This window comes from Palaemon carinicauda, chromosome 7 (assembly GCF_036898095.1).
Source record: "Palaemon carinicauda isolate YSFRI2023 chromosome 7, ASM3689809v2, whole genome shotgun sequence".
In the NCBI taxonomy this organism is placed as follows: domain Eukaryota; kingdom Metazoa; phylum Arthropoda; class Malacostraca; order Decapoda; family Palaemonidae; genus Palaemon; species Palaemon carinicauda.
Genome location: NC_090731.1, coordinates 22,723,656 through 22,736,952, shown reverse-complemented (window position 1 = coordinate 22,736,952; position 13,297 = coordinate 22,723,656). Strand labels below are relative to the sequence as shown.

Here is a 13,297-nt window from a genome sequence, read left to right as displayed (position 1 = left end):
TCACCTTTGGCCTTCTCAAGATCTTGCCCTAGTTGTTTCAGTCTCTCTCGTAACATAGTGTTTTCTTGAGTAAGCCGTTCGAGGTCATGCTGAGCTTCAGTCTTGAAATCATTTGCTACTCGAACTGTCATTAGCAAGTCACTTTGGAACTGTTCCCATTCTTCAACCTATTAATAAAGAGGTATTAGAAACTGCACTGTACAAGGAATACTGAAATACCTATTCTATTTTCATTATCTTTAACTCAAAAAGTATGGCTTTTATTCTGGGAAAAAATAGTGAAAACAAGCCCTTTTACCTAAGGGTCTTCATCAAGAATACTAAATAATACTAGTAAGGAAAACTTTAAAAATGATCACCTCAAAATCAATCTAACATAACCTTAGAAAGAAGACTAATTCACCTGTTTATTAAACAGTAATCTCTCTTCACTGAAAGCACGATCTTTCTCGCCAAGTTTATCCAATGTCTCGTTAAGTTTCTTTTGAGATTCAGAGAGACTGGCTTTGAGATCCCTTTTATCTTCGAGATGACGCTGACAGGTAAGTTTGATATCTTCAATATTATTTCTTAACATATCCATTTCTTCTTCAAGATGGTGTCTTTCTTTCTCCAACTGAGATGTCTTCCAATCGGCATCCTCCCGCTGACTTTTTGCATTGTTGCGGGATACCTATGTACAAATTGCAAACTCCATTAATAAGGATAGATGGGAGGTATCAAGTTGTGTCTGGATCATAAGTATAATGGAGCTGAAACATATATCCCACAATGTCCTATTTAAGTGATAAATTATCATTCACTATTTTCCAGCAAAAAAATTAATGTTTCCTGTGTTTCAACAAACAATTTTTTTTGGATAAGAGTTTATATTTTAAAAATTGTTAACTACAATATACATTTTCCTGAGTCTCAGAATTTTGTGATCCAATAGTGACACAAAAAGAAACGTTAGATTATTTCATAGTGAAAGAGTATGATATTAACAGAAGGCTCCAACACCAAGACCTCAACTCAAGTTTATGTTATAAGCTGTAATATTACAATCTCAGAAAATTTCAAAGCTTACCATTAACTCATCTTGTAATGAAGATATCTGGTCCTTTAACCTGTCGTTCTCACAAGCAAGCGTGTTCATTTTCTGTTGTAATAATGAATTTTCTTTCTCTAGAGTATCTTTTTCCTGTTTAACCTTTTCAAGGACATCTGCTAATTCACTCTTCTCACCAGAGATTACTGCAGCTTCTAATTCAGTTATCTATAATGGGATGACCAATATTGATTTAGTATAAAATAAATAGCACAACACAAGTCTAAATATGAATGTCCCCACCAAAAGCTTGAAACTCATTTTAAATACTTCTGTAAAATGGCAAGTACAAAATAACTACAAAATTTTAGCATACTTGAATAATATTGCTTACTCAACATGCCACTTGGGAATGGGAATCAATCCTTGACATACTACTAACAAGTAAACAATATTGTACCCTTACAACATACGGAATAAACTAAATCCATAACAATTCCCTCAAGTAGCACATTACATGAAACTAAAAATTTCTTGCAGAGTCCCTTAGGACCCATCTGCAATAGGATCTGCCTTATACTCATTTTACAAAAGAGAGCACACCGTAACAAAATCATGGTATAAATAGGTATTGTTCAAGAATATAAGATCTCACCTTTTCTTTAGCACTATCTAAGGCAGTTTGTAATCTGGCAATCTCAATTTCTGTTGATTTACTAGATTCTAGAGCTTCTGCTAATTGATTTTCAGCAGCCTTCTTCTCATTGTTAGCAGCTTCAACCATGGACTCCAATATTTTCATTCTGCATAAGAAACAGCAATGCCAGTTAATGTTTATATAGAGTCATATTTCCAGGAAAAACAATCCAAGATATTTAAAGTATTCATAAAATCTATAATCACAAATACAAACCTGTCTCTAATGAGCTGAGAATCATGATGAAAACGTTCTTCTGCATCTTTGGTGGTAACTACTTGTTGTTCTAACTCTTCTTGCTTCAACTGCAGAATTTCTCGGTCTTCTTGAGCACTCTTAAAAATTTAAGAATAAAAAGAAAAAAAAAAAAACAATTAAGAAGTCTGAGTGATCTAAAACTTTTGATAATACTGCCACTATTAAATACTAACCAGTGAATGGATTTTATGGTTTTATTATCCATACAGCATGAAGACCTTCACAATCTACGACAATAATATAACTTGAGGATTTTTAAACCTCACTAATCTTTCATTATTTTCTTTACAGGACCACAAAACCATACAAGTCAATTTAAAAACCACCATTAACTGCCCCATAAATGATAAAGAAAAACTTCTGCCTCACCTTCAGAAGATCCATTAATCTTTGCGTCTTTTCACACTGCGACAAATCTTGACTGTTCTCGGATTGCTGGATTAACATTTGTTTCAAAGAATCGTTATGACTGCGAGCTTCATTCAACTTTTCTGTCTGCTGAGTAAGACTTTCCAATATGACCTGGGAAAAAAAATTAAATTTACTACAAGAAAAGAATTTATTTACAAAGGAATATTTTGGCAAATAATATTCCATGATAAAAAAGTTAAAGAAAGTGAGAACTAGTTACCAAGAAAACATTTGACCGTAATGTGTAATAATAACTAAATTATTATAAAAATCTTCAGCTTTGTGTTATAACTTTTAGACCAGACCTACTTCTCAACCTATTACATCATTTACAATATAAAATATACTTTTATTACAAGTAATCCCTAGTGATAGGCAACCTGCAGTAATAATTTGTTTTGCACTGCATAAAAAAGTCGCAACTAGCTCAACAACTAACTCCTGAATAAATTAATGTATCATAATTACATAATACAAGTTCATACCTGTTTCTCCTCTTGCAGTGACTGAACTTCCAGTTGAAACTCTGAGAGTTGTTCTCGCAAATCATCCAATTCTTGCAAGGTTGCTTGTAACTCTTCATTTGTACTGTTAAAAAAAAATTATTACCATTATTGTCATCATGTATTTTAACCAGATCATACAGTTAACTAACCTAAGTCTTACAGGGATAGCTCAATGTATTTGCATTAATGCCAAATGGGAAACCGTCTGAAAGCCTGGAATTAGTCGGTAATATGTACTGTATCACATAATAACGAAAGGGGTATTTATAAATCGTCCCTCTTCGTTCTGTAACATTCATGAAACTGTAATAAACGAATCACTTACCAATAATGTGTTTCCTCCATCTGCTGGATACGATCTTGTAAACAAGCAACAGATTCAGAAAAGCTTGAAGTGGACTTGTTATCCCATTCTGCCCGATCTCCACACGAAGATGGACCGTCACCACCATTCTGTTTACAACAAAAACACAAGTCACTTCCAGTTTGGTCTATGAAATCCAAGTCATCAATTAACATTAAACAAATACAGTAATCAGTAAGTAGGTCCTCAACTTACACACATTCGGATACAAAAACCCAAATGAAATCATAAATCTCGGATTGCATCAAAAGTTCATAATGAAATACAGTACTGCTATAAAACTATTATGTAAATTAATGCAGTAAGCAAGATGATATTAGCAATATGAAATGAGACTATTTATTGACTTTAGCAGTGAAAACCGTAGGCATGTGAGTTTGATTATGCGAGTTACATTAAACCTAACCTAGACCAAAATTGAACAAAATTAGACTTACAAACAGCTTCTTGGTACCTATTAAGTTTGCAAGTTGAGGTCTTTCTGTAGTATCAGGAATATGTATATGGACAAAACAAGTAATAAGCAAAGGTGGAAAGAATAAATAACTATGTTAATCTAACTTGTGACTATCAACCTGTTTTCAATACAAATTTGCAAAGGAAACTTCATTAAAAAAAAAAAATAAACCTACACAGGTACTGTACAGCTAAGTTTGAGGTAATCACAAATGGTGAATAAAACTAATACCGTTTAATTCAGCTAATACTGTAAATGCCACATCAGACAATTTCTCTACAACAAATATACTTCGATATGTAACCCAGTTGTCAACATAGATTTTTATTTTAGCTTCTTGAATCCATTTTATGTAAGATACACTAATACATTACACTGTATCAACAGAAATAAAAAAGAAACTATACACAACACAAAAATACAACATATTTTCACAATACAAATACCCAGCAAGTAAAACAACCTGATAATCCTATTCATTCATTTCAATCTCTGATCCCATCTTACTTTTTCATGCTCCTCTGTAATCCAAGAAGTTTCTGGATGTTCTTCAATTTGCCCTTTACTGCTTTTTGTCTTTTTCTTAATACCACTCGATACAATTTCTCGAAATGTTTCTTTTGAAACACGCAAACTAGATGTACGATTGAGAGCCATACTCCTTTTCACATATAAATCACTAGATTTACACAACTTTCTTGGTAGTTTTACTATAAATCTATTAAAACATTTTTGCACAATAATGTTGTCATAAATATCTTTAAAAAAAATGATCAAGATTCCATCCACAACAACTTCCACTGATGAGAAAACAACAAATGAATGTATGAACATCAGAACCATCCTCTAATCAACAGATTTTCTGTGATAAGGTTTCTCCTGCTACTCTATCTTATCTTTTTATCAGCCTTTAAAGTAATAAGCCTGATAACCAAGATGGTCTGTTACCCTTAATTTTTTCATTTGGGCCAAACACTTGCTCTCATTCATTATCTTTTTTAAATCATAACAATAAAAAAATATAGAATCTCATGTATGCATCAATACATATATTAAAGATAAAGAAAAGTCTCAAGGACCAGTATAAACTAATCTCATTAATGACACTTTTTTTTGACGGTTTCACCCTTGTAGGATGAGAATTACTTCATTCAAACCCTTGTTTTGATAGTATGCTAGAACTGTGAGCAAGAATACACGTCAGTTTTTCTTCTCTCTGCACCCTACCTGAAATATGCAACGATAGGCTAACAATTAGCTACCTAATTTGCTGAGAGAGAGAGAGAGAGAGAGAGAGAGAGAGAGAGAGAGAGAGACCAATTATCGAATCACGTACCTGTGACACTGTGGAGACTATACTCTGCAATAATTCCTTTTCTTGATCAGAGAGGGGAGAAGAGTCAAAGTTAACTCCGAGCAGAAGCAACCGATCTTTAAGGTGTTTGTTTTCTGCAGACAGCTTCTGCACTGTAGACGTTAAATGACAAGAATTGTCAAGCACTGTATTACCGACACACTCCGACTGTGACGCTTGTGTCGTAGCATTTGATAAAGAGGAGGCTGTCGTATTGCCTGGCTGAGTTGCGGATGAAGAGCCTCCACTCTTAGCACCACAGGAAGAGGGTTTAGCGATATTTTCTTCATCACTGCAATGTCCTCGTTCTTTCAACGCTTCCTGTAAAGTTTAAAAGAAAGGAATGTATTCCAATTTTTTACTAGACAATGTAATTAAAAAATAATACTCAATTTACTACTTCTAAAGAAAACTTTATTCTAATCCATTATATAACTACCTTAAGAAAAAATGACAAGAACATACAAGAAAAAATAATAAAAATCTATACTTGGCCAAGTACAAATATAAAATTTTCAAAAATATCTATGGTACTACTTTTCTTCACTAAATGACATCATCAGATGAATTGTATAACTTTACCACAACTGTGGCATAAAACATTTATACAAATCTATAACACTTACTTACATTGAATCTAAAAATCTGAGGTACAAGTAAACTAACTTTTGTTCCTAATTACCAAAAAATCTCATAAGCTCTGCAGAAAACCAACTGCATTAATGAATTGAAACCTAACTGGATTTGGATATCAAATTTCTGAGTAGAACACAAGTCAAGAAAGACGCATGCTGCTTCAAAACCCCCAAGACTGGAGCAATCAACCAGCGAACGTGTATAAGTCAAGGAGACTCCATTCCACATTCAAAACCAATGTAAACAATTTGCCCTCTACAAAGTACATTTTCCCATCTTTTAGGATGTTACATCACTTGCATTTTGTAGCCGCTACTGACAGGCGTTCCTATAAGATTGTTCTGGAAAGAGAGATTCTTCTTTTCCGACTTGATTAAAAATTTTTCACAAAGCCAGCTGTCTAAAACTGGAGTCCTTTTGCACTATGTGACGTTATTTCTAGAGAGAGAGAGAGAGAGAGAGAGAGAGAGAGAGAGAGAGAGAGAGAGAGAGAGAGAGAGAGAGAGAGAGTACATTACTAACAAGGTGTTAATAAGTCTCCATGGATAACAAATTAAATAGTGAAAACAGATTAAAGTAGAAGCAACTAATTCTCCATTAAAATACACCTCCACTGCTGACACCAGCCTGTTACTTAATATGCAATTCCAATGCTGTAAAGACCTGGCAACAAGAGAAAGCCTAAATTCCAGAGGCAAATCATACAACTGTGAATAATAAAGAAACTCATGGCCAAGAGAGTTGCCCTTTCACATCATATTCCGGCCATTTCACAAACATAACGTAATTCAAACTGACCCAGCAGCATAAGCTTTCATGGAAACTAAAATTTATGAACAGAATGATGACACATGGAAAGCCTACCCACACGCGGCCACTGAACTTTAAACAGCCAATTCTCACAGGTCCCCAATGGGAAACCCAGGTACCTATCTCTCAAGGTGCCTCTGCATAAACACTACCCGGCTACTGCTTCTCTTTGGCCAACCTCGGCAACATTCTGAATCCCTTGACAAGCAAATCGATTGGTATTACATAATGTACTATTAGTTGAGAAATAAGAGTAAGAATTCCGATTTTTTATGGCAACAAAAGTATGGGGAAGAAAAAATAATTTGCTTAGGAAATGAAATAATTCTAACCATTCCAAATTTAACATTTAGAAAGTCTATATCGTTTTAATTCTTAGAATGAGGAACACGCTTAAATATATTTTCAAAGAACATATTGTCGTAAAACAAAATGGTAGAACCAAAGCTGTTAACTTAATTTTTTTTTCTAAAATCTGGACTCCTACACGAGCAAAAATTCACGGAAAAAACTAGTTTAATCAACAGGAATACCAAAGGTTATTTCACAAGAACTAATTTTAATTTTAGAGATAATGTCTCTTAAATACCATCATGGCATTATACTCTTCCCGCGGATGTCTCGCTTGAAGTAAGGATAAATTCCGTCCAATCAAGTCTTTTTTAAATTAGTTTCAGACGTCGAAAAAGTCTTAAAAAACTAAATTAAAAAAGCAATTGTAACTTTCGCTCCGCCACGTCATAATTAACAAATAAATAAAATTCTCTTTCTGAACTTTACATTCTCTTCCTTTTCGTCTAATCAAACAAGACTAATAGCAAATTTTAACTCCGTCGGTAAAACTATTTTTAGGACATTTTAATGAAGATAGCATAGCATATAAGATTTTCATTATAATGAAATGCGCACTCCTCATCGTACATAACAGAGAGAGAGAGAGAGAGAGAGAGAGAGAAAGAGAGAGAGAGAGAGAGAGAGAGAGAGAGAGAGAGAGAGAGAGAACTCAAGGTCATTCGCTTGTCAATTAAAAGTAAACATTTCTTATGAAATGTTATGACCAAATATATCTAATCTATTAGTCACAAATATATCAATTTTTAAACAGTCACCCTATAAGAAATCCGATAATTTAAATCAATATAATGTTTATTTCCAAAGTTTTTTCGCTTTTAATCTGTTCACATAACTTCCAAATGCTATACCTTTACATTGTTGTTTACTGCCGCATTCTTTGCCCCGTACTCAGATGAAGCCAGACGGAGGAGAGGGGGGGGGGGGGGGGTTGAGGAAGGAGTGCCCACAGGTGGCTTTATGAGTCCAGAATTCCTTTTAAGACCTTTAGCTCTTGAGCAGAGAGAAGGCTATAAAGTAGGTGTACCAAAAGCCAGAGAAGATGCCATAATTACCAGGTAATGACTATAGTGGTCTACATAGGTGCAGTGACAGTACTACTCTACACTACTAAGTACCTACATTCTCCCACCTCAGGAAATCCTTTCAAGATTAACTACTCTCTTTTATTGGGGTATTCATAAACAAAAGGTAACCCGTTGAGCGCCAAGTTTCTCCACCGCCCATCTCAAGTTTCAATTCGACCATTTTGACAAGTAAATTGATCCGTGATGTAACGTAGGGGGTTTGAAGACCAGCATACTTCAAGCCTCTCCAAACCATTCATTCTATATTTGTGAATGTCAACCAGTCCTCAAACACGACGCATTTATCTCTCCCAGAAGGAACTCGGCTAAACCTGGGTGATATCAGACCATTAAAACTAGTTGACCTAAAGTCTATAGTTTTCCATTCAAGTTGACTGACAGTCAGTCAGAAACCTATTACTACTACACGCAGTACTCTACTACTATCCTTACACCCCAGAGTCATAAACAATGTAGAATTCCCGCATTGTCCACAAAATCCCATGCAAAGCCCAAACAAATCGAGACAAGTCGGTTTAGCCCGCATAGTACACAAACTAAATCCGCTTATGCTCTTTACTCATGGCTAGATTCATCTATCACACTCTAGACATGACACGCAATATAAAGTAACTGTCTGATATTTAAAGAATTATGGCTTCCATTTGCAAACAGAATAGATGCAAGGTCATTACCACCACAATTGACCTAATACCCGCGAGGAAGTGGTCCTTTGTCCAATTATCAGGCAAATTTACAAGGAACCAGGGCAAATTAGAAAGAGCTTGCACATACGGAAGGATGCGTGAGCTGAGTTAGTATTGAAAATTCAAAGATATACTAGGATCTCTAACAGAATATAATTTGGGAACATCTTGTAACTAGTATTTTGTCTATAAAACCAAATTGACCAACGAAAATCTAAATATTTCATAAGGAAAATGTTACTTTCAACTTTAATGAAGACCTGGCTTTAACAAGAACATTTAAAATAACTTGTTTGCTGGAATCTACCATGTATAACGTAGCATGAAAGTCAATTAAAATTTTAATTTGATTACAAACTAAGTTCAGAAGCAATATATATTTATATATATATATATATATATATATACATTGATAGATACAGATATAATAATTATATGAAACACTATAAATTAAATGCAACCACTTAGACCGCATATGTTGAGTGGAAGGTAGCCTCAGCTTAGCTCCACTGGAGGGAAAGAAAAAAAAAAAAGTTACGAAGGGCAACACGATCTCCACCTGACAGCGTTGCAAAGATTCGCTACTTTCGTGGACAGGTTAATGACAGTTCCCTTGCCACTTCTCTCAAACGTCGCTGTGGGATATACATAAAAACTACCCAACTCCCTCTTTGGCTAAACAGACGTTTAATGACACGATAGAAGGTTAAAAGATTAATCTTCCCGAAGGAGCCATGTCTCTACTAATTGCACACTTCGGCATGACGTATCTGAGCAATATTCTGCTGCCGGGGTTCTAGCATTTCAAAACTAACGTAACCTAAAGGAATGTTTCAGAACATTTTAAGATACCCAAAAACAACCAAGCATTTCAAGGCAAATTAGAACTTGCATTTAATTATTAAAGATTATTCTAACATTCGAAAACAAAGATCTAACAAGAGGGGGAACCCAAACAATACCACTTCTACTACAACTAATACTAATACTTTTCCCCTTGCTGCTGCTAATAATAATAATAATAATAATAATAATAATAATAATAATAACAATAATAAATAATAATACAATGGAGTGAAGTCAGTGGAGCCTTAGAATAGCGACCCACTTCTTCCCAACTCTCATGAGGTGGAGAACAAAGTAAAGAACAATGAAGGTGAGGCAACAGTTTCTAAAGATACAAAGTGATCATAATCTAAATCATAACACAACCAAGTACCTCGAACGACCTTGTATATACAATTGGTACAATGAAATTTCATTATAAAATTTTTTTTAGAGAGAGAGAGAGAGAGAGAGAGAGAGAGAGAGAAGCAAGCGTGATCATAATTTAAATCATAACATAAGCAAGCAACCTAGTATGACCTTGGAAACAAATGTACATTTCATTAAAACTATTTTTGGGGGGGGAGAGAGAGAGAGAGAGAGAGAGAGAGAGAGATGAGAATATCACAAGCTTCTTGCAAACCGGTAAAGCAGGTCAGGTATTAGTTATGCAACACGATTGAAACCTAAAACTCCTTTGTTATGTGAACCTCGTTCTCTTTGGATATTGCCAAAGAAAACATGTTGCTCTTCATATTTATCTTGTGCAACGGACTTAACCGTCTAGTTATCGTTCAATCGACACAGTGATAGAAGGTTGATTGGCATACCTATCAGGAGTGTTGATGAGAGCTAAGGAAGCAAGTACACTCAATTTCGACATTGTTTATGCAATTATCATGATGGTAGAGTGATAATCAACTATTTTGTTAGTAACTAATTAGTCAAGCAAACAAAATCGACAGAAGCCAGGGCACATTTAAATCAGAAACGCTATTTCTTATATTAAACATTTTAAAAACATTGCTCATAAGTTAATCCAACAAGTAAAGGTATCATCAATGCGACCTACTAACAACAACAGAAGAAAAGGAGAGTTGAACTGAGATCTTTAAAAGCACTAAATTCGTATCAAATTTGACAAATTCAACAATAAACACCATCAGTGTAAAAGAGTAAAATATATTTCGTGATTCTTGTATCAAAGATGACAAGCACATACACGGCCGTCGCTGTTGAAACCCATGAAGTGTGGCGATTTAACGGGTTTCTTCAACTTTCCTGGTTAACACGAGCATCAGTGACTTCTCAAAATAATAAGCTCTGGGCAGGCAACAGAGACTTTAAAGAACAGCTAATATCCCTCCTAATAAATATAGTTAGCGAAACTACCAATAAATCAGTTTTATAACTTTTTCCTTTCCTCATTATGCCTGTTTTATCCTGTTGGAGCTCTTAGGCTTATAGCACAGTGCTTTTCAAACCAGGGTTGTAGTTTGGCAAGTAGTAGTAGTAGTAGTAGTAATACAAACTTCTCTATTCAACACCATAGCCTACTACTCTGCAAGAATCTACCCATCAACACCATAGACAACAGAAAAAATAAAGAAAACAGGTATTACTCACTGTTACACCATTAAAAAAAAAAATTACCACCATTTTATAAAAAGGCGAAGGAAATAACTGTTTATTCGGTTAAGACAGTTGATAAGATCTGGGTCTCGCTAAAATGTTTTGAATGTACTAGGCCTCCTTCATAAGGAAAAATATCTTTATAGTACAAACACATAATGGCAAATATGTTTGCCTGTCCCAACTCTTTTTATGGACACGAGTTTTTTTTTTATATATGACCAACGAAGCCAATTAAGTGAGCATTTCTTTGTTGAAAAACATGAAGAAACGAAAACTACATCGAATAAAAAATATGCATCATGGACTTTCAGAATTTCAAGTTCTTAACCATTCCTGCACATTGTTAACAGACTAAAATTACACAGTCCTAATAACCATTTTGCCACATTATTCGTTAATGGCAAAAAGTTCTTAATAGCAGATGTAAATAATTCGATAAGTACGGTGCAAAATTACCACGACTGCTTCGCCAAGACCCTTAGAACATTTATAGTAGGGACGGTTTTACGGACAGGTGGGTGGATCTCCGCAAAGACTGCGTATCAGAGCGTCCTTGGTTGGAAGGTGAGCAACATACCACAGGGAAGGGGGGGGGGGGGGGAGAGTTTACGGGACAATGACGGAATCCAACTAAGTACAGTAGCCTCACAGAACATAGTAGAAAAAAAAGTGCGAGAGACTATGGGATACATTTCCTTTTGGAACAAACTAACCAAAAAAGAGATTTCATTGGAAAAAAAATATATTTAAAGATGAAATAACAAAGCGTACTTATATTCCGCAAATGCGTAGTAACATCTTTCAATAGCTTTGAACAGAATAAAAATCTTAAGCCTGAAGCTTATAGCTGTTTGTCAAAGCATAAAGTTGGTAAAACAAAGGACCCTAAAGCCTTTAATTGTTTGTCAAAGCATAAACTTGGGAAAACGCAAGAAGGACCCTAAAGCCTTTAGTAGTTTGCGAAAGCATAAACTTGGAAAACACAAGGTCCCCTAAAGCCTTTAGTAGTTTGTCAAAGCATAAACTTGGGAAAACACAAGAAGGACCCTAAAGCCTTTAGTAGTTTGTCAAAGCATAAACTTGGGAAAACACAAGGAGGACCCTAAAGCCTTTAGTAGTTTGTCAAAGCATAAACTTGGGAAAACACAAGAAGGACCCCGAAGCCTTTAATTGTTTCTCAAAGCATAACCCTGCGAAAACACAAGGACCCCAAAGCCTTTAAATTGTTTGTCAAAGCATAAACTTGGGAAAACACAATGACACTAAAGCCCTTAGTTGTTTGTCAAAGCATAAACTTGAGAAAACACAAGAAGTCCAGTGAGGGTTTTGACATCGTAATTGGAACGATGAAATCTCATCTTGTGATTCTGGTCTTTTAAACAGTAAAGTCTCAAGCCCCACAATTAAAGAGAGCCGACCATCATCTCCATGAACGTACGAGGGTCAATCATCGCTCTACTGCACACAGCCCTTCTGGTCATCCCCTTCTGGCCATCATGGATTATCTAAACGGGTCTTTAACGGCACTTGGGTTAACTACTTGGCAGGTGTAAATGATGTAGCAGTAAACTGAAGGTCTTTTCAATTTTCCCGTCCCAGAGTCTAGCCATTAATAGAACACCTTGAATAAAACAAAAAAAAATCTACACGAAAAAAACTGTTTAATAAAACACCTTGAAAAAAATGTCGATCTACAAGTAAAAATGGTGTTCCGTGAATTCCAAAATCACTCGCGCGAGAAAGAATTAGGAACTGGATTATTCCAGGAATTTCAACGAGCACAAAGTAGCAGTCTAACTTTAACATGCACATATGCAACAAAGATAAAAAGGCATATTTCCTTCTTAAGACGATCGCTTCCGTGTCGTCAGAAAAGCAATGAGATTTATAGGCCACAAGGCATTGGGTGACTACCAGAGCCAACAGTTTTACCTCCATCACGAATCATAAAAGTAATAACATTGGAATCAAATGTTTGCTAGATTCATGGAATAACAGTGAGTATAAACTACAGAATAATCGGAGGAATATTTATTTTAGGTTAAAACACAAAAGTTGAAACAATATACGCCAAATTTATTTTAGCATAAAACAATGTACGCTAAATTTATTTTAAGTTAAAACAAAACACGACAAATTTATTTTAAGTTCAAACAAAACTCGACAAATTTATTTTAAGTTCAAACAAA

At 34.9% G+C, this 13,297-nt stretch overlaps 1 protein-coding gene across 3 annotated transcripts in view; it reads right to left on the bottom strand.

The window, feature by feature from the left end:
• The window catches only part of LOC137643897 (cytospin-A-like), a 118,932-nt gene that overhangs the window by 12,816 nt on the left and 92,819 nt on the right, over window positions 1–13,297 (bottom strand). For all 3 annotated transcript variants that reach the window (XM_068376641.1, XM_068376642.1, XM_068376643.1), the window contains exons 6-14: window positions 5,060–5,398; window positions 3,228–3,355; window positions 2,882–2,984; window positions 2,355–2,507; window positions 1,944–2,062; window positions 1,686–1,833; window positions 1,070–1,258; window positions 404–673; window positions 5–167 (exon numbers count right to left, since the gene is read on the bottom strand). In XM_068376641.1, the coding sequence (XP_068232742.1) occupies window positions 5–167; window positions 404–673; window positions 1,070–1,258; window positions 1,686–1,833; window positions 1,944–2,062; window positions 2,355–2,507; window positions 2,882–2,984; window positions 3,228–3,355; window positions 5,060–5,398 (1,612 nt within the window). The remainder of the gene's footprint in view (window positions 1–4; window positions 168–403; window positions 674–1,069; window positions 1,259–1,685; window positions 1,834–1,943; window positions 2,063–2,354; window positions 2,508–2,881; window positions 2,985–3,227; window positions 3,356–5,059; window positions 5,399–13,297) is intronic.